Source organism: Protobothrops mucrosquamatus, unplaced genomic scaffold (assembly GCF_001527695.2).
Source record: "Protobothrops mucrosquamatus isolate PMUCROS unplaced genomic scaffold, P.Mucros_1.0 scaffold27, whole genome shotgun sequence".
In the NCBI taxonomy this organism is placed as follows: domain Eukaryota; kingdom Metazoa; phylum Chordata; class Lepidosauria; order Squamata; family Viperidae; genus Protobothrops; species Protobothrops mucrosquamatus.
In genome coordinates, this window is record NW_015386412.1 from 84,879 (window position 1) to 105,726 (window position 20,848).

Here is a 20,848-nt window from a genome sequence, read left to right on the forward strand (position 1 = left end):
AATAAAAAGTGGCTTGTTGTTGATTTCAAAGCACGACACCCAAAGTGGGCACAGACATGTGTATCTAGGCCTCTCCATTTGTGCCCAGGCAGAGCAAGATAAAAATGTGAGCTGGAAATGTGGTTATCTCAGTTCTTGTTTTCTGCAAAGAGCAGATGAGACAGAATGTTAGTGGGAGATAAATCTCCATCACATGAATCTCTGCCTACCACTGTTGTGATGGGGAACAAACAGAGAATAACTTGCACAATCTGGCAATACAGGCAGTCCTCAACTTACAATGACAGTTGAGCCCAACATTTCTGTTGCTAAGTGACACACTTGTTCAGTGAGTTTTGCCCCATTTTACAACCTTTCTTGCCACAGTTGTTAAATGAATCATTGCAGGTTTTAAATTAGTAACATGATCATTAAGTGACACCCCCCCAGGATGCTGCGACCGTCGTAAATATGAAACAATTACCCAGCATCTGAATTTTGATCCCATGACCATGGGGGATGCTGCAATGGTCATAAGTGTGAAAAAGGGTCATAAGTCACTTTTTTCAGTGCTGTTGTAACTTTGAACAGTCACTAAATGAACCGTTGTAAGTCGGGGACTACTTGTAGTTAACAGCTTGCTTGTTTTCCGGTGAGTATACAAAATAAGTGGCGTTGATGGCCACATCTTAGGGTTTCTGTGCAATCTCTTCTGCTACGTTTGTTACTTTACTGTCCATCAACTCGTGTGCACGAATCCTGTTTTTTGTCAAGAGCAACACGGATCCTGCCGATCAAAGTCTGATGACGGAGACCTTTTCGATGGAAGGACAAGGGGAGGCAAATGAAATACTCACTTAAAGACAGCAATCAAGAGGTTGACCAGGAGGATGTTGGCAACCAGCAGGTAGCAAGCCATGATGGCAGGAGTCAGCCAAGCACCAGGGATACAAGGGGGGAGTCGCTTGCCGTCCTCATCGTAAAGGTTATCCCCACAAGGAGCTGGGAAGGAAACTGGATTAGCCTTCACAACTGTGGCACAGACACACTTCTGTAGAAATGGGAAGCATGATTATGGAGGCGTCTACGGAGAGTCTCTATTCTCCAGGTCCTGGTTGTTCCAAAACTGCTTTTTTTTTCCCCAAAAGGCAACTGGACTTCCTTGTTTTTTTCTTTGAAAACATTTTGTTTCTCACCCAAGAAGCTTCTTCGGTTCTTCAAAAACTTCTTGAATGAGAAGCAAAATGTTTGCAAAATAAAAAAAAACACGAAAAGGTCCAGGTGCCTTTTGGAAAAAGCAACTTTGGGGATGATTATGGAGGCTTCGGGCCCCAAGTGAAGTGTGACCGTCAAATGTCACAGTTATGTGGAAGTTTCTCCCACAAAACTGTGAGGCTTCCTGATGTGGATTCCATAGTCTGGGTGGGTGCCAGCTTCCCCCCTTGAGGGAGAGAAATGCAGGTGGATTTTAAGGGGCAGGTAAGAGGCTAGGAAGCATCTGCTCAAATGGTTGAAGAGAGCTTGCATCTGCAATGGTGGAGAAACACCGAGTTCCCATCTCTCCCTGCCAGCCGAAGAGAACAGAAGGTGCAGCAGATGGAGGAGCTACTGTCACCGACCCAAATGCAAGAACAGCATTTCGTGCAATCCGCTGCTTAGAGAGAACGAGCTAAATTCTCACCGGCTGCTTATCCACCATTGCGCAGCCTTGCAAGCTGTGGGTTTTTGGCAGCCAGACAAGTTTAAGAGGCCCGTTGAAAGCAGCTTTGGGGGTTCTGATGTTACACAGCTGAGTTGAACTCAACCCGAAAACACCTGATGAAGCAAAGGAAGGAATCTCCTGCCTGGGGGGGGGGGAAAGGCTTTTGATTCATTCATCAACTTACGATTAATCTCCATGGCATAGACTAAGGCAGCATTGCGAAAGCAAGGAAGAAAAGAAGCAAAAGAAGCAGAATTAAAAAGAGAGGAAAAGGGAAGAAAGGAAAAGAAAAGAAAGCATGCGGCCAAGATTATGAAACTTTTCAGCTGCCAAAAAGAGATAAAGTTGTCCAATATTTTAACAGGCAAGAAGAGACTCCGGAACAATCGCTTTCTCATGCTCTGGAATTTCCTTTGCTCTTTGTCTTTCTAAAATATTACACATGGCAGCAGGCAGATGATCGTACAAATATTCTAGCTATTTCCATGAGGTCAAGAAACGTCTGGGGTAACACTCAACACAAGCACAAAACATCATTGGGGAATCACACACAATAGACTGTAAGGCCATCCTGGGAAGGCTGTAATCTGGAGAAAAATGTTGTGGGTGTGCAGACCAAACTGTTTCCAATAAGCAATTGTGAGGGTTCTCATCCAGAGGCAAGCAAAATTTTGATTACACCCATTGATCTCAACGCGTAAAGCCACAGCAGCTAAAAAAGTTGCTGTTTATTTTAATTCTTGACCTTCTCAGGAAGCTGAACTGTGATTTATGAAAAGGGGAACTTTATGAGAAGACCAGAATATTCAGTCCTGCCATTGTTTTCCAAATGTCAACAAGAGTTTTTTAAGCAACTCTACTATTAAAAAAAAAAATGCAAAGGTGACTTCCAAATCCAGAAAAGAAGGAATGAGACATTTTGTAGGAAGTCCAAAAATGTTCCTTCTTCAAAGTAGGCCTTTGGTGGCAAGTTCATATCACTTGGGCTTTGAACTTCAAACAATGGCTAGAAGACAACAAACTGCTGATACACTGGCAAAACAGTGGATGGAGGCCATGTGGTTGAAAGGAACAATTGTTTGCCTTCCAACCGGACAAAATGCAAGGGATTTCCTCACGATGATGAGTCAGGCGGGGAAAAATGACAAAGGTAAGAATGTCGTCAAAGGAAGAAGAGGTTCCAAACTCAAAAGGGGATGTGAATTCCTTTGAATCTGATCATCTGCCTGAAAACAGGAAACAGAATCTTACTATGAATTCTGCTCTTACGGTCTATCTGATCAGCAAAGACCTCTCCATAGATCATCCAGTAGGGCATGTAGAAGATGTTACGGGCCAATCTCCAGGAGGGCTCTTCATCGGGGTGGAGGATGGCTTGGCGGGCCACCCCAAAACTCATCAGGACCACCAGCATGATGACCACAAAATATAGCATGTCAATCATCTGTCCGAAAGGAGAACTTGGGTTAACAACCTGGGATGAAGTCTGAGTCCAGAATCAGTGGGACGAGAAGCATTTACAGCCTCAAGCTTTGGTCTCAAGGAAACCTTCAGGAGCCATCTAGAGAGAGGTAGACTTCACAAGGTTTCCAGGGGAGCAGGAACATCAGTTTTGGATGTTTGACAAAAGAACTTTATATTAAGATAGCCCACCACGGGACCTTCAAAGGGAAGGACTGCTCTGTTGTCATATGAGAGAGATGATCATCTTTCCCCAGTTATAATCTTTCCACGATGATGACACAAAGAAGCAGTTTCCTAGCCCTCATGTTAGGCACAGAAGATGGCCAGATGACCCTCTTTTGAGATCAGTCCTGAAAGGTGGAGACATAAGAAACTGGTCCCAGTGACTGACACAGATTGGATCCTGCAACATTATCCTGGGACATTTATATTCGCCTTCATTTGCGACATAAGAAACTATTTAATGCAAGGGCAGAGACTTTGATTTACCCTGATTGATTGGGATGGCCAGACCAGGGGAGTAATGACAGGAGACAAATTGCCCAACCAGGTGATGCTAGAGACACCCTCCTTCCACCGGTTTCTTGGTTCTTCCTGTTTTCAGGCACCCCACAGCCTGGGTTTTTTTCTTCCTGCCACTGTCCTCTGAGGCATGGATCCACTGCATTTACCTACCATCTTCCCAATCATCATGACGTAGGGTCCCAGGTATTTGTTCACACCAAAGATGTCCAGGACACGGATGTACCAGAAAATGATGTCCACACAATAGATCACTCTTCCGTAACCCATATAAGGCTGGTTTTGCAGGCGAAGAATAGCTCCAATCAGAAACACAGAAATGGCCACCAAATCAGTGATGTTCCAATATTCTTGCAGCCACACTTTGATCTTCTGACTTAGTTTCCCTGGTTCTGACATCAGAATCTGAAAGTAAAGCAATTCAGGTGTGGGTGGTGAACAGAAGACACAATTGGAGAGGGTGGAGTGAGGACCGGGAGGAGGATTTCAGTTTTGTGCTTCCGTGTATGATCTCAAGGTGGAATGATCTCAGAGTCAGTTGGTTTCCTCCTTGCTCCTTCTTTGCTTCCAAAGTTTGTCCTGAACCTTAGGCCCTAATTTCCTGATCTACCAGTTCATGATAGAAAGATGCAAAAACATGCAGATGTTTTCTCATGTAGAAATTTTCTTCTTACTTCAGGCACCTGTCCAAGCTAAAGATTTTAGGGGATCCGTCACAGTGCTAACTTTACTCACCTCCCTGACTTTCTCTAAAGCCAAAGTCAAGATGTAGGAGATGACTATCCATTCCTGGAGAGAGGGCCACCGTTCCATCCGAACCAAGATGATGTAGTTGAACAGCAGTAAGTAGCCCAGGTAGGATATCTGAGGGTGAGATCATGCAGCTCATGTCTTTGCTGGCCTATTGGAGGACCATAATAACGCTTTCTCCAAGAACCTCAGAATTTAGATTCAAAAGAGACCCCCAGAGGACATCTAATGTAATCACATGCTCAAAAGAAGTCTCTGCTCCAATGGGCAGGAGTCCACCTGTCCCCTGTGCTAGGATGCTTCCTTCTCCAAATTACAGTCCAGGAAGTCCATCACGAAGAATTATCAAAATATCAGATGCTGCTGAAGGATCATTGACCCCAGCCTTGTGTGCCCCAGCCAGCTTTTCTAGAAGCCTCAGGAAGTAGATCAGGACCACCCTCATTAAAGAGAGAGTGGAGAACCTCACATCCCAATGAGAATCTCCTTGAACCCATGCTACACTGGAAAAAGGGATACTACACACGTTTTCAGACCAGCATGGATATATTTTTACTTACTGTGTAAAACCAGAACTTCACAATTGGTGCGTTATAGAATTCACAGATCTTAGTTCCGATAGGGAGACTTTTCTGCTTAGTCTTCCCACCCTCTTCATCTCCTCTTCGAGAGCCAGCATCAGCATTGGCATCCTGGAAGACACGGACAACCAGGCAACCCATCACCCCAATATTTCATCCAATTCTCGACAAAGAGAGGGGGGAAAAAGATCTCATTGCTAGGTGGCTTTCTTTCTTTCTTTCTTTCTTTTTTTTTCAAACAGGCTTCCACTAAGCCCCAGAATGCTTCTCTTTTATGGTATATTGTGCTACTTTCTTGGATAAAGTTTCACCTCTAGCTCACCAGGCCGAGGGTTGGAAACTCTCACAAAGCCTGTTGGTTCAAAAGTATGTACTAATGGATGGAAGAATGAATGTATCCGTGATGGGTCACTCTAAAGAAAGGAATGCAGGTAATCCTTGAATTACAACCCTTGATTGGACTTGAATTTACTCTGCAGTAGGAAAGAGTCAGACTCACTGCATTATCCTCCTCCTTTTCTTTGCCAACTTCTTTTTCACTAGATGTTTGATACTCATCATAGGTCCGGAATTCCAGGAAGAGGATGGTGGGAGGGAGGAGGATCCCCATGATGACCTGAGTAGGGGAAAAGAGGGTGGGAAGTCATTAAATAGGATTTAATGCTCAGGGGATCCTTGAGGCTGACTTTCCCTGGCTAGATAAACTTCAACTGTGTTGATCTTCTGATTCCCATCATCCCTTCCTGCTCAAGTGAACAAAAAACTGGGGAGGAGGCAGCTGGCTGATTTATTTACTTATAGCTAATCTCTCTGGAGGAACTCATGATCTACATCTACCTGAAGACCTGGGTTTTTCCGCATATGCAACCTTCCCATCCACATGTCAGTCAACAGCATTTGGCTGCAAGTATGTGCAATGAAGTCCCGATGTTTGGCTGCCACCGCAAGTTTCAGGCAAGTAGAGTTGCTCCAGTTCTTCAACTGATAGGTCAAGAGTTTCATGGCCACCTGCTCATCATGCTTGTAGGACTGATCCAGTAGCTCCACAGCCAACTGACCAAAGTCCCTGAAGAAACCAAGAAAGCAGGAACCAGTCAAGGAGATCTCAACCTTTATCTTGTCCAACAGCTTCCAGACCAGTGTTACTCAATATTGTCAACTTCAAGACGTGTGGATTTCAACTCCCAGAATTCCCCAGCCAGCCAAGAAGCCAACTACACACAATCCAACCAACCAACAAACAAAAATCTACAACTTTTCAAAAGGGGGAGAAGGAGAAGATGGATTGTGTTGCTCCTTCTGACAACACGGTTGATGTTGCCTACACACCAATCCCTCGTGCCCTTTGACTCACTTGGAGTTGTTGTCCATATCCTGGGATATGTCATCCACAAGCTCACTTTCCATAGACTCATGGGCCATGGCTTTGTAGAGTTTACAGGCCACCAGAGCTTTGGCCATGGCTTCTTCTCCACGCTGCCACAGAAAGAGGGCCATTTTTTGTCTCTTCATCAACACCGCCCAAACCATGAGCTCGTGGAATGGATACTGGAAACGGCTGACTTCTGGGTCATCAACGTCAATGTCAATGTGTTCTTCCTTCTTCTTTTTCTTTTTCTTCTTCTTCCCTTTGGTGGGAGGGTCATCATCCTAGGAAGAAGGAGCAGAGTTGATATCACCTCTTGGCTGTGTTATTCTCAGTCTTCTGCCGTACTCTGCAAATGATCTGGGTAATGGGTCCATTCATTCATTGACTAAATTCTTAGCCTGCTTTTATTATGTCATGCATTAAGGGAAAGGCCACACAGTTTCACAAGAAATCTCCAGAACAGGGCAGGAAATGCCAGCATGCTGACTGGTTATGCTTGCAGGTATTTCAAAGACAAGGGAATAATCTTACACACGTGGCATGCAACTATTCAACGCAAATTCCCTACACATGCTGTGATGTGGAAGCAGCTGAGTGCAATGCTGCAACTGGCCAAATTGTTGATAGGTTTCTTAGCCACTTGGTACCTTGAGATGTGTTGGTTTCCTCTCCCATCAAGAGTAGCCAGCATGGGTGCGATCTTGCAGGGCAATGAATGCTGGCTGGGGAATTCTGGGAGTTGAAGTCCACCTATCTTAAAGTTGCTACGGTTGAGAAATGCTGCATTAGATCAAAGCAACTGGGCCAGATAGAAATCTTGGTTTCCACCTGATTTCCTGAATGGATCTTCTTCCCTCGGCCTTTTTCAATTACAGGCCTTCCTTGTTGTTTGCAGGTTCCATATTTGCTAAAGTTTATTTGTAACCCCCAAATCAACATTCGCAATGCTTTTGCAGTTATTTGTGGACAGGGATAGAGTGGGCATGGAGGGTTGGACTAGAAAACCTCTAAGGTCCCTTCCAGCTGTATTCTGAAATAGGTCTGCCTCTCTCAGGGATCCTGCTGGTTAAAATGGCCATCAAAAGTAAGATCTTTTTAAAATAAAACTTGAAATGTTTAATCTTTATTTTATTTTTTCAGGATTTCCACCCATATAGAAGAAGAACTTACCTCCATGCCTAGAAGCTTCAGAGCTTTCGGCTGCACGTTGAGGAAAAAAGAGAAAGAAAAATAAGTTTTAAAGAAATTGTTTTCCAGTTGCAATCTAATACATTTTTCAATGAAATGAAAAGAAAAGTTTTTCAGGAGAAGATTGGACAACCATTTGCCCAGAATGGAATAAGGACTCCATATTCTTACTGTTATCTCCCATGGAGGCTGAGATTAAAACACAGAATAGAGCAGAAGAGAAGGACAGGTATAATTATTCTGTGAAGCATAATTTGCCAAAAAAAAAATTATTGGCTTTACCCGTTTTGGTCCAAAGAGATTGTTGTAGAGGGTCCGGAAACTTTTCCGTGTATACTTGCAGCGATATGCCCCACCCATGAGATATTCTAGCACCAGGCCAATGTCGATGAGGCTGATATGATAATCCGGGGGTAGATTTCCCTAGAGAATTCATCAAAAGGGATTAGTTGAAGGATGCTAATCAAGCAGGCCAGGAAACAAGGCGTTCCTGATTAGGTTGCAGTCTGAAAGACCCTAGGAGAGGGTTTAGCATAGGGGTGTCCAGCCTTGGCAATTTTAAGACCTGTGGACTCTCAGAACTCCCCAGCCAGCCACTCTCTCTCAGCCCTAGGAAGAAGACAATGGCAAACCGCTTCTGAAACCTTGCCAAGAAAACTGCAGGGACTTGTCCAGGCAGTTGCCCGGAGTCAAGGCTTCCCCAAATAAGGCAAACATGGAAACAAAAACAAGGGATGGGAATGACTAATACGCAACAATGCTGACATTCCAATTTAGGAGCAGACACCACTCCCCGCCTCTCGCATTCGCAAAGGAAGTTAATTCCGTTTACACTTATGAAATTATCTTTTGTCCTTCTCTGGAGCTTCTGCTTCTGAGAAGGACCCAAAGACATCAAAGAGGACTGACATCTGTCCACCAGCACCAAACAATCCAAATCTTGTTTAAGGCCAGACTTGGTAAACAAGTAGGTGGGATAACCTTGGAGGTCATTATGCTGAGAATTATGAACACTTCAAATAAAATCTGGCCCACTTCCTGGAGCTTTGATCTCAGCACAATGCTTCACTGTTTCATGGGGGAGCCTTTCGGGCTCAGGCGCGAGCAATGGAGCCTTGTCCAGGAAAACACGAGGCAACGCTAAGAGACATGCGAAGGGAGCTGCTCGCCTTCCAACCGTCCAAATCATGCAAGTTGTCACTGCCAATCCATTTTTTAAAAGAGTTTTTAAGGACAGTGACAACCGAAGTATCTTAATTTGATTCACTTGCTCCATTCTATTCCTATAATAGACCTTTATCTTGCTTTCCCTCATTTTTTTTCTCCTCCTTATTTGGAGCACCAAAAAGTTCCAAATACGGTTCTAGGATGATCAAATCTGGGTTGCAACGAGTTAGATGACCAGTAGATGGCAGTACAACATTAGTTTTCTGTGTTCTTTGCTGCCCCCTGTTTTTCACAGCCCATAGCTGATTGCCCTATTACATCCTTCAGCATCCAACCCTCTGAGATATATATATTTTCAAACAACTAAACCAATTTTTAAACTTGCTTTTACGAGGGAAAAAACCCTTTAGGAGCAACATACACTTATGTGATTTGAGGGGACAACTGAAATAAATGTAGAAAACATTTTTGGGAATTCCATTCCTCCACCCCCTTGCTTTTTAGCTTACCTTTTTCACGTCTCTCACAATCACGTGCAAAGTGTTTGGTGGGCCAAGTCTCTGAAAAAACAAAATGCCATGTTTTTCTTTAACAATGACGTTGGGTTATTTCTGCAGAGTTTATACAAGGCATTAAGCCTTAAACAAGGAACATCAAGGTGTTGACAGGATCTGCTGTTCCCAAGAAAAGAATCCCTATTTTGGCTTAATGTAAATATCTGGATGATGCAACATGGCATGATAACAATAGGGTACCCCCATGCCTTAATCATTCCCCCTCTAGCTCTGCCCACTTTTCCCCCTCAATTCTTCTCTCTACCTTCTTGACTTTGGAAGAACCGGGCTTTTTTTGTCATAGAACGCCCAGAACGGAGTTCCGGCACCTTTTTTGGATGGAACCTTGTAGGGTAGGCAAGGCGGGTTGTATGACGTGTGTGAGTTCTGGCACCTTTTTTTTTTTTTTTTTTTTTACAAAAAACGCACTGGGAAGAACCATGATGGACATTTTGTTTACTAGCTGACCTGCTATCTCCTGCTAGATCTATTTGTCTGGAGCAAAGCTTCTCAACCTTGGAACTTTAAGATGTGTGGACTTCAATTCCCAGAATTCCCTAGCCAGCCCTGGTGGCTGTAGAATTCTGAGAATTGAAGACCACACGTCTTAAAGTTGTCATGGTTGAGAAGCACTGCTTTGGAAGGTTAAAAACCTCAGAAGGAAGATTCTGTCAGGATCTGTTCTGCTGCTTTTCACAGCAGCAGATGATTCCAAGACTTAGAAAAACCCACTCCATGGGCCTCCATAACCCTCTGGGCTTCTCACTTGGTTGTCCTACTCCAAACTCGACATGATCTGACATGTCTGTGGCCAAAGCAAGGTTTAAAAAGAAACTTGTGAGTGTCACTCACAGTGTTGTAGAGCTCTTCCAGACGTGGGATGGTGAGGAATCTCTGCATGTTGACCCCGTTCTCAATCAAAAGCTTTACAAAGTCCACCCGATCCAAGACAAGGGCATCCAACATTGCTTGCTCCAGGGCATTTACCTACAAAAGCACTGACAATGAGGGAGCCTGGCCCATAAATGCAAAAATACTGTAGCTGTGGAAAATATGGAGGTGATCTTGACAAAACTGGGTTAGTTTTGGCTTTGGTTTCTTTTTCATGGCTTAGATGTCAAGCTATGAAGATTGCTTGTGTTAGGACTGCCATGCTGCTTCTAGCCTGCCTACAGTTGTGAGGGGGGGAGAGAAAGGTTTGGAATGCACAGGTGGATTCTGTCTGGATGGGAACCAAGGTCACCGGAGGCAAACAGAGACTTCCTTCTCATAACAACTGCCTGAGGATTAATTGGACAATGTGACCTGAACTGTCAGAGAGGAGAAGAAAAGTTTGACTCTTTTAATTATCTTTTCCCCCGCCATATTGCCAGAGCTGGTTTTCAACTCTTTAATGCTGTATCCAATAAAGTTTTGCGTTAGAGATCTAAATGGCTCTGCTGTATTTACTTTTTTGGAATCCTTAGCCGGAACCTTGACACCAGGATTCTGTGAGAATCCTAATTTAGTTTGGGGTTAATCCACCTAATTTCAATAAATACAAGATGTAATGGGTGGAAGATCATGAAAGAGAGATCCATCCTAGATCTAAGGAGAAATTTCCTGATTGTGAGAACGATTAATCAGTGGGAGATCTTGCCTTCTAGAGTTGTGGGTGCTCCATCCCTGGAGGTTTTCAAGAAGAGACTGGACAGCCATTTGTCCAGGATGGTCTAGGACCTCCTACTTGAATAGGGGTTAGATTAGATGATCTCCATGTTCCCTTCCAATTCTATGTTCCTCATTAAGCCAATGATCACAACGACTAGCAAACAAATAGAGCATGTGGAAAGCGCCTGGCTCAGAGGAGTTTGCAGGCTACGTGCAGAGGAATGGGTTCAGGTTGATGCAGATGGAAACCCTCCTCCCATCCTCAGCCTTGTTGAAATGAGCCGCCGAGCCCTTGCCAACCTCACCCAGTTTAACAGTTCAAGTTTCCTTGGATCCAGCTCTTCTTCCGGTTCCTCTTTCTGTTTTCCACCTTTCTTTTTTCCTTTCCCTTTCCCTCTTCCTCCTTTCATTTGAGGGACGGGAGATTTCTTTTCCTTTTCCTGAAGTGCCCCATTTCCGGGGGCCAGGCTTCCCAGGGGCTGGAGAGGAAAGAACATGTTGGGTAGGTATAAAACCAAGGGCCTCCTGTACTCTTTTATCCCCACAAAGAGAGAGGCGAGCTCTGCAGATCTAAGTGAAAAAGGAGACTGGATATCCTCCTTTCTCTTCTCATGCAAATTTGGCTGGTGGAATTACAGGAAGAACTGGTTGGACAATCCATATTTGACAAGGGAGAGAGGCTGAAAAGTAAGCACACACTACACAAAGCCAGCTACAGTATAAGGCCTTTTCTCACTGCTGCATTGTGTTGCTGGCAAACTTCAGCCTGGACTGGAGATGGTTAATGCCGAGAACAAATCCCTCAGAGATCTAGTTATGGAGGAGAAGGTTAAGATAACTAGCACAAGAATTCCAGCAAGGATTCTCCCTTCAAAGGGGAAATCTATATTGAGGCAATTTGGGTGGAAAGACTTTTGTTCTTTTCTTTTTTTTAATATCAAGAGGAGAAAGTTTGAGTCTAAGACATCTTTACCGGCCAATGGTGCCCAAAGACGAAGATCTGGCTGCGCGCAATATCGACCCGGTTCCAAGCCAGAGCTAAGCTCAGCTGATCGGGTGCAGAGACGTTGGTGCCTAAGGAAACAAGCAAACACACACACAACAATTTTTGTACAAATACAAGAAAGGACTTATGGGTATAATGTCCAACTTTTTTTTGTCTTGGGTTAGGTCATCCTAAAATAAAAAATGAGGTATTGTTTTTCTTGGTCTACATTCCCTGTGTTACGTCCACCAAGCTGGACAGTTAGAACTTCAAAGACTTCATTAAACTATCTTTAGTGATAGTTTTGGGATCCATACAGGTCTTGGGAACCACAAGAGGAATTTCCCAGTCTGGTTATTAGTGAGTTCATGAAGGCAGAGTCTCTTTGAAGGATCTGAAAGGCTTCTCTCCAAGGTTCTTCCCATCTGAGCTGAGTTGCCCTTTAGGAGAAAAACTGCCAATGGACTTGTCTTCTCTCTCTGGATCGCTCAGGTCTCCCTTGCCTTCCATTCCTTTCTCATCCTCCCCACACCTTCTCACTCCCTGCATGGAAAGCTCACCTTTAAGTAAAGCCGTTAGGATGGACATCTCAATATCTTGTTGCCCTTCAGATCCCATTCGGAAGACCGTGATCTAAAGATCAGCAAAGACAACCATGAGGAAAAGCAGAAGAATCATTCTGTGTTTCTCTTTTGTGCACTGAAGATTTTGAGAACTCTATTCAGTGGTTGTTGGGAGTCAAAAATGACTTGATGGTACATAATCGTTCATCCAATTCCTACAAAAATTATGGCCAATTTATTGCATGATTGATAACTCTGCACTGATAAATTATTTACATCTCAATTTAAAATTCTTTAGAGAAAGATACATTTTAAGTCAAGTCTGTGTCTACTTCTAAAAGAAAGGGGAATTGCTAACGGATTTTAATTACGCTAGGCAGAAAATTTATCAGTCCGGGACCCAGCCATTAGAGTATCTGCAACGTGGCTTTGCTTTCTTGCCTGCATGTGGATTTTCCTCCCCAAGTGTCCAACCAGAGGGATAGGCTGAAGGATTTGATTCTTAAACCCTTTCCTTTTCTTTAATACGGAAACAACGATAAAGTAAAAGTAACGAGCATAGTTTAGAAGCCTTAAGGAATCTTGATGGATTGGCTGGAGGAGGAAGAAGGAATGGGCCACAGAGATGTCCTCTTTGCAGCCATTTATCTTCAGGAAGAACATGAAGATTAAGAGTTAATCTGATCAAACTGGTTCTCATAAACTCCTAACTGCTATTGTCATGAGGACAGTTGTGATGGTGGGGGGAAGACATTCACTGATGGAGGCTTTTAAGATGGACAAGCTGATTATATCATCAGAAGGGATTCCCTAAAAAGCCAGATGTCAGTTGTGTTACTGTTTGATATCTATGGCTGTTTACTCGGGGGCAATTTATCTGGGCTGATTCCCCCCAAGGTGCCCCTGATTTGAACTGGGCATGACGTTTCTCCCTTGCCAGTCAGGAACCACCAAGAACACGCCAATCAATACAGACAAGGCAAGTAAAATAGAGGTAAGAGCAGGCCAAATAATATTACTAGTAAATGCTACCATAAATACTACTGCAATAAGAGCCTTACGAGTTCTTTCTTCTTCATACATTCCATGAGAATCACAAAGAGCTGGTGGGCTTGATTCCGACTGTAGCTGAACGTTTTCTGAATGGTGACCAGCAGCTGGTCCCGGAGAGATTCATTTATTATGCTAAAATTGAGGGAGAGAAAGCAGGAAAAAAGGAAGTTAGGCTTCAGAAATCAAGAAGGTGATATTAGATATTATGAATTGTATATTATTCTATCAATAGAAGAGAATATTTGTAGCTCGGGATTGAATTGTGGGGTCCTTGGTGCTCTCTGAGCTTGGTGGTTTTCTTGCAGTTGTTTTGTGACTCAGTTAAGGAAGATCACCAGTGCTATCATCATCTTCATTAACATTGATGATGGATCATGAAATGTCTGCATGAAAACAACCAAGCTCAGAGAACACCAAGGACCCCACAGTCGTCGTCTCCTCCTCCTCCTCCTCCTCCTCCTCCTCCTCCTCCTCCTCCTCCCTTCTCCTTCCTCCACTCTCTTCTAGTACTGATGATATTACAAGCTGGGTCATGAAATGTCTGCAAGAAAACAACCAAGCTCAGAGAACACCAAGGTCCCCACAGTCGTCTTCCTCCTCCTCCTCCTCCTCCTCCTCCTCCTCCTCCTCCTCCTCCTTTCTTCTCCTTCCTCCACTCTCTTCTAGTACTGATGATGTTACAAGCTGGGTCATGAAATGTCTGCAAGAAAACAACCAAGCTCAGAGCACCAAAGGCCTCCTATTATTTTATTCTTTATCCAAGAATTATAGCAAACAGCATGTGGTATCCCCTCCTAGTAGTACCTCATTGACCTTGGTGGGAAACAGATAAAAATAAACACCTTTGCAAAAGAAAGGACCCATGCCCCAAATAAAAGGGCAAAGGGCAAATCCAGCGGTCGGTCACCCACACCCCAGTAGCTCACCCGCCTTCTTCTGAATACTTGTGTGCAAAAGATATGATGTCCGATGCTCGTCCACTGCCGTCACAGATGACCACGGGAAGTGGGGGCTCTTCACGCAGATATTCCAAAACAATTGAGATCACGTTGGGGCCACCTTCAACTACCAATCCTACCACAGGGACTCCTTGCCCCAGGCCTGTGGAATGAATCAGGCACACCATCAGAGGTCAACAAAAGGTTTTCAAGCTAGGGAAACCTCCAGTTCTCCATCATTGCAGTTTTATTGGAATCCATATTTACAGCATATTGAACATAATCTTGGATGCAGAATAACAGAATGACAGAATTGGAAGGGATCTTGGAGGTCATCTAGTCCAACCCCCTGCTCAAGCAGGAGACCTTATACCATTCCAGACAAGTGGCTGTCCTGTCTCTTCTTAAAAAGCTCCAGTGATGGAGCATCACCCACAACCTCTGGAGGCAAGTTGTTCCACTGGTAAATTGTTCTCTCTGTCAGGAAATTTCTCCTTAGTTCCAGGTTGCTTCTCTCCTTGATTAGTTTCCATCCATTGCTTCTTGTTCCACCATCAGATGCTTTGGAGAATAAGTTGACAACCCCCCCCCCCTTGTGGCAGCCCCTCAAATATCATGTCACTCCTGGTCCTTCTTTTCATTAGACTGGACATACACAAATCCTGCAGCTGCATGCACTTGGACCACACTTAATCATAAGGGCACACATTACTCAACTATGGCAACGGCTTCTTGTTTTGAGTTCCAAGGGCCGTTCTTAGGAGCCAAGCCAAACTCTTTAGAGCTAGGTTGCAAATCATGACTGGTTGATGTTAGAGACAACAGCTGAGCAGCCCTTTGCTATCCCTGCCCCACTCTGAGCTCCAGGCATAGGATGACAAAGGGAACCCCGCCGGTCATGAGGTCCACACAAGCTTAGTCAGCAGTCAGGAAGATCCTGGATTCAAGGGAAAATGAACATAGCAATAGCCATAGAACTTAGACTTATATATCGCTTCATAGGGCTTTTCAGCCCTCTCTAAGCAGTTTAAAGGGTCAGCCTATTGCCCCCAACAATCTGGATCCTCATTTTGATATGCAGGTTCTGAGGTTTTGCTTGATAAAAAAATACAGGAAACCAGAAGTTGCCTTCAAGTGTTACATGTTTATTCAGCTGAGTAAAGACGGCTTCTCTAAAAAAAGAAAAGCTCCAAATATCAAAAAAGCCTTATTTTTATACCTACTTTGATTACATAAGCTATTCACCCAGCAAAGCTGACACACATAAGATAGAGACTTCGCCCTTTAAGGCTGGCACACTGTAGATAAGAAGTAAGAAAGCAGAAGTAGCTAATATGTTCCCTTTTGGGTGGTTTGGGTGTTTCCCCAAGGCACCGTATGTTCCTGGGTGGGTTAGAATATTGGGTGTTTCCTTTGCTGTCCTTTCATGACCTTGCAATCATGGGTCTGCAAGTGGCCAAAGAGAGTGGGGCCATCTGCACGTATTCACTGTCCCCTAAGTCTGGGTCAACAATTTTACCGACCTCGGAAGGATGGGAGGCTGAGTCTGTCAACGCTTCTAATATTGGATATTCTTGCTTTGACAAAATATGCAGAACTGTCTGGTATTTTTAGAGTTAACTTAGATGATGCTGGGAGGGGAGGAGAAAGAATGTGTCTAGGGAGTAATTAAGATAAGGAATACTGGGCTGCAGAAGGAAGTGAACCTTTGCCCTTCGGGTTGATTGGAGAATGTGATTTATGACAGCAAAATAAGGGAGGGAAAATGCTAGCAAAATAACTGCTCAGGGGAGGAGATTTCAGATCTTGGCATCCCATTCATGGCGTGGCGACATTCTGTTACACGAATAAAGACTTTTTAGGATAAACAATGCCTGGAAGTTCTTTGAAGTGTTTTATTGGAACCTTGACAGAGTCAACATTGAGCTGGTGAGGATTGAACTGCTGGCAGTGAGCAGAATTTGCCTGCAATACTGCATTCTAACCACTGCACCACCAGGGCTCCTCAACCAGGGAAAACAGCTAAGCCTAACTTGTTATGATGGTCAGGGCCTTTGAGGGCAAAAGACCTGAATCCCCTTACTTACGGGTGTTGATTTTCTGCAGAGAGATGTGCTTTTCCAGTTGGCGCCTCAGTTTCACCTCTGCCCCATATTTGCCCAGGGTGCCGTTGTCGGCGAGGATGAAGTGCGTATGGGAGCTGTTCAGCACACAAAGTTTGCTAAGCGGGTTTGACATCGTCTGATAAAGCTTCGTCACCTGTCCAGCAGAAAAGCAAAAGGTGGTTTGGGTTTAGTTGAGGGCCCCAAATCCCAACCCCACCGAGGCAGATGTCTCTGGGTGTCGCAGAAATTAAGTAGTTACTGTCACCGTGTAACCCTCTGCCATCCAGAGATGATTTCCCAGGAGGAAGAACGTTCCCAGTTAATAGAAAGCTTTAACGAGAATGTCATCAGCCAGCCAAATATAAATTTTCAGACAGATGGCAGTTTGCATCCTCTCCTGGATAAAGTGGCCAGATGCAAAGAAAGGGGGTAGATTTGCAGCATCTGGTAGCATGAGCAAAGATGGAGCTTTCAACATGAAATCCACAACATAGGTCATGGCAGCCCAAAGCCTGAGATGGATTAATTTAATTCTAGCATCAGTTGCATCCTTGTTTCCTCTTCAGGCATATAAATAAAAGCTTCTTTGCATCAAGGCCATTTCTGGTGGAGGACACTTCCTGAAGGCATCAAGGTGAAAAAGGTTGAAGCTCAGGGGAATTCTGGTTAATCTGAAAAATGGAAGCAGAGGCTTCCTGTCTCCAATTTGTGGTCTTCTTAGAAGAAGGAAGAGAAAATCCTGCACCCAACACCGATTCGCACAACACTAAGCTAGGAGTTAGCATTATCTCCAAACTGAATGAGAAAGTGACAGGAAAATTGAGGCTAAGAACAAAGCAGGAACTAAAAATGAGGTAACAGAGCTGTGAGTTAAAATGAGTCTAACACAGGGGTCTTCAAACTTGGCAACTTTAAGACCTCTGGACTTCAACTCCACAAGTTTGAAGTTTCCACAAGTTTGAAGACCCCTGGTCTAACAGATAGAAGGAAACAACAAATTTGGTTAAAAACTCTCACAAAGTGTGGGGCAAGCTCACATCTTTTCCAAGTAGATCTTCCTTGTTTTCCACAATGCCCCACGGGGCAATGCCAATGGCACAGATGCGTCCTCTGGACTTGGAAGAATGATCTTTTAGGGCATCTCCAACATGGCGAATGATTCCTGCACAAGGGAAGAGACCAGGGCATCAACCTCTTCCTTGGGATGCTTGCANCCTCCTCCTCCTCCTCCTCCTCCTCCTCCTCCTCCTCCTCCTCCTCTTTTCTTCTCCTTCCTCCATTCTCTTCTAGTACTGATGATGTTACAAGCTGGGTCATGAAATGTCTGCAAGAAAACAACCAAGCTCAGAGCACCAAAGGCCTCCTATTATTTTATTCTTTATCCAGAATTATAGCAAACAGCATGTGGTGTCCCCTCCTAGTAGTACCTCATTGACACCTTTGCAAAAGAAAGGACCCATGCCCCAAATAAAAGGGCAAAGGGCAAATCCAGCGGTTGGTCACCCACACCCCAGTAGCTCACCCGCCTTCTTCTGAATACTTGTGTGCAAAAGATATGATGTCCGATGCTCGTCCACTGCCGTCACAGATGACTACGGGAAGTGGGGGCTCTTCACGCAGATATTCCAAAACAATTGAGATCACGTTGGGGCCACCTTCAACTACCAATCCTACCACAGGGACTCCTTGACCCAGGCCTGTGGAATGAATCAGGCACACCATCAGAGGTCAACAAAAGGTTTTCAAGCTAGGGAAACCTCCAGTTCTCCATCGTTGCAGTTTTATTGGAATCCATATTTACAGCATATTGCACATAATCTTGGATGCAGAATAACAGAATGACAGAATTGGAAGGGATCTTGGAGGTCATCTAGTCCAACCCCCTGCTCAAGCAGGAGACCTTATACCATTCCAGACAAGTGGCTGTCCTGTCTCTTCTTTAAAAGCTCCAGTGATGGAGCATCACCCACAACCTCTGGAGGCAAGTCGTTCCACTGGTAAATTGTTCTCTCTGTCAGGAAATTTCTCCTTAGTTCCAGGTTGCTTCTCTCCTTGATTAGTTTCCATCCATTGCTTCTTGTCCCACCATCAGATGCTTTGGAGAATAAGTTGACACACCCCCTTGTGGCAGCCCCTCAAATATTGGAAGACTGCTATCATGTCACCCCTGGTCCTTCTTTTCATTAGACTGGACATACACAAATCCTGCAGCTGTATGCACTTGGACCACACTTAATCATAAGGGCACACATTACTCAACTATGGCAAGGGCTTCTTGTTTTGAGTTCCAAGGGCCGTTCTTAGGAGCCAAGCCAAACTCTTTAGAGCTAGGTTGCAAATCATGGCTGGTTGATGTTAGAGACAACAGCTGAGCAGCCCTTTGCTATCCCTGCCCCACTCTGAGCTCCAGGCATAGGATGACAAAGGGAACCCCGCCGGTCATAAGGTCCACACAAGCTTAGTCAGCAGTCAGGAAGATCCTGGATTCAAGGGAAAATGAACATAGCAAAAGCCATAGAACTTAGACTTATATATCGCTTCATAGGGCTTTTCAGCCCTCTCTAAGCAGTTTACAGGGTCAGCCTATTGCCCCCAACAATCTGGATCCTCATTTTGATATGCAGGTTCTGAGGTTTTGCTTGATAAAAAAATACAGGAAACCAGAAGTTGCCTTCAAGAGTTACATGTTTATTCAGCTGAGTAAAGACGGCTTCTCTAAAAAAAGAAAAGCTCCAAATATCAAAAAAGCCTTATTTTTATACCTACTTTGATTACATAAGCTATTCACCCAGCAAAGCTGACACACATAAGATAGAGACTTCGCCCTTTAAGGCTGGCACACTGTAGATAAGAAGGAAGAAAGCAGAAGTAGCTAATATGTTCCCTTTTGGGTGGTTTGGGTGTTTCCCCAAGGCACCGTATGTTCCCGGGTGGGTTAGAATATTGAGTGTTTCCTTTGCTATCCTTTCATGACCTTGCAATCATGGGTCTTCAAGTGGCCAGAGAGAGTGGGGCCATCTGCACGTATTCACTGTCCCCTAAGTCTGGGTCAACAATTTTACCGACCTCGGAAGGATGGGAGGCTGAGTCTGTCAACACTTCTAATATTGGATATTCTTGCTTTGACAAAATATGCAGAACTGTCTGGTATTTTTAGAGTTAAGTTAGATGATGCTGGGAGGGGAGGAGAAAGAATGTGTCTAGGGAGTAATTAAGATAAGGAATACTGGGCTGCAGAAGGAAGTGAACCTTTGCCCTTCGGGTTGATTGGAGAACGTGATTTATGACAGCAAAATAAGGGAGGGAAAATGCTAGCAAAATAACTGCTCAGGGGAGGAGATTTCAGATCTTGGCATCCCATTCATGGCGTGGCGACATTCTGTTACACGAATAAAGACTTTTTAGGATAAACAATGCCTGGAAGTTCTTTGAAATGTTTCATTGGAACCTTGACAGAGTCAGCATTGAGCTGGTGAGGATTGAACTGCTGGCAGTGAGCAGAATTTGCCTGCAATACTGCATTCTAACCACTGCACCACCAGGGCTCCTCAACCAGGGAAAACAGCTAAGCCTCATCTTGTTATGATGGTCAGGGCCTTTGAGGGCAAAAGACCTGAATCCCCTTACTTACGGGTGTTGATTTTCTGCAGAGAGATGTGCTTTTCCAGTTGGCGCCTCAGTTTCACCTCTGCCCCATATTTGCCCAGGGTGCCGTTGTCGGCGAGGATGAAGTGCGTATGGGAGCTGTTCAGCACACAAAGTTTGCTAAGTGGGTTTGACATCGTCTGATAAAGCTTTGTCACCTGTCCAGCAGAAAAGCAAAAGGTGGTTTGGGTTTAGTTGAGGGCCCCAAATCCGAACCCCACCGAGGCAGATGTCTCTGGGTGTTGCAGAAATTAAGTAGTTACTGTCACCGTGTAACCCTCTGCCATCCAGAGATGATTTCCCAGGAGGAAGAACGCCAGTTAACAGAAAGCTTTAACGAGAATGTCATCAGCCAGCCAAATATAAATTTTCAGACAGATGGCAGTTTGCATCCTCTCCTGGATAAAGTGGCCAGATGCAAAGAAAGGGGGTAGATTTGCAGCATCTGGTAGCATGAGCAAAGATGGAGCTTTCAACATGAAATCCACAACATAGGTCATGGCAGCCCAAAGCCTGAGATGGATTAATTTAATTCTAGCTTCAGTTGCATCCTTGTTTCCTCTTCAGGCATATAAATAAAAGCTTCTTTGCATCAAGGCCATTTCTGGTGGAGGACACTTCCTGAAGGCATCA

The 20,848-nt window shown here is 44.4% G+C and overlaps 2 protein-coding genes across 2 annotated transcripts in view; both read right to left on the reverse strand.

The window, feature by feature from the left end:
* The window catches only part of TRPM1 (transient receptor potential cation channel subfamily M member 1), a 31,323-nt gene that overhangs the window by 4,081 nt on the left and 6,394 nt on the right, over positions 1-20,848 (reverse strand). The window contains exons 6-24 of the mRNA XM_015810978.1: positions 20,202-20,373; positions 18,093-18,267; positions 13,536-13,659; positions 12,472-12,544; positions 11,900-12,000; positions 11,232-11,405; positions 10,129-10,263; positions 9,232-9,282; positions 7,838-7,978; positions 7,538-7,567; positions 6,353-6,648; positions 5,836-6,064; positions 5,498-5,614; positions 4,978-5,109; positions 4,403-4,531; positions 3,821-4,072; positions 2,951-3,125; positions 1,866-1,886; positions 837-981 (exon numbers count right to left, since the gene is read on the reverse strand). Of these exons, the coding sequence (XP_015666464.1) occupies positions 837-981; positions 1,866-1,886; positions 2,951-3,125; positions 3,821-4,072; positions 4,403-4,531; positions 4,978-5,109; positions 5,498-5,614; positions 5,836-6,064; positions 6,353-6,648; positions 7,538-7,567; positions 7,838-7,978; positions 9,232-9,282; positions 10,129-10,263; positions 11,232-11,405; positions 11,900-12,000; positions 12,472-12,544; positions 13,536-13,659; positions 18,093-18,267; positions 20,202-20,373 (2,672 nt within the window). The remainder of the gene's footprint in view (positions 1-836; positions 982-1,865; positions 1,887-2,950; positions 3,126-3,820; positions 4,073-4,402; positions 4,532-4,977; positions 5,110-5,497; positions 5,615-5,835; positions 6,065-6,352; positions 6,649-7,537; positions 7,568-7,837; positions 7,979-9,231; positions 9,283-10,128; positions 10,264-11,231; positions 11,406-11,899; positions 12,001-12,471; positions 12,545-13,535; positions 13,660-18,092; positions 18,268-20,201; positions 20,374-20,848) is intronic.
* Positions 14,450-18,030, reverse strand: LOC107283123 (transient receptor potential cation channel subfamily M member 1-like). The gene is made up of 4 exons (XM_015810977.1): positions 18,027-18,030; positions 17,608-17,732; positions 16,553-16,724; positions 14,450-14,628 (listed from the first exon to the last, which is right to left on the reverse strand). The coding sequence occupies exons 1-4, from the start codon at positions 18,028-18,030 to the stop codon at positions 14,450-14,452; spliced, it is 480 nt and encodes a 159-aa protein (XP_015666463.1).

Excerpts from the sequence above, each read along its gene's own strand:
- LOC107283123 (XM_015810977.1), bottom strand. Across the intron at positions 16,725-17,607 it reads AAGATCTACTTGGAAAAGAT|GTGACGAAGCTTTATCAGAC; the intron begins GTGAGCTTGCCC and ends TCTGCTGGACAG. Across the intron at positions 14,629-16,552 it reads TCTGCAGAAAATCAACACCC|GCCTGGGGCAAGGAGTCCCT; the intron begins GTAAGTAAGGGG and ends TTCATTCCACAG.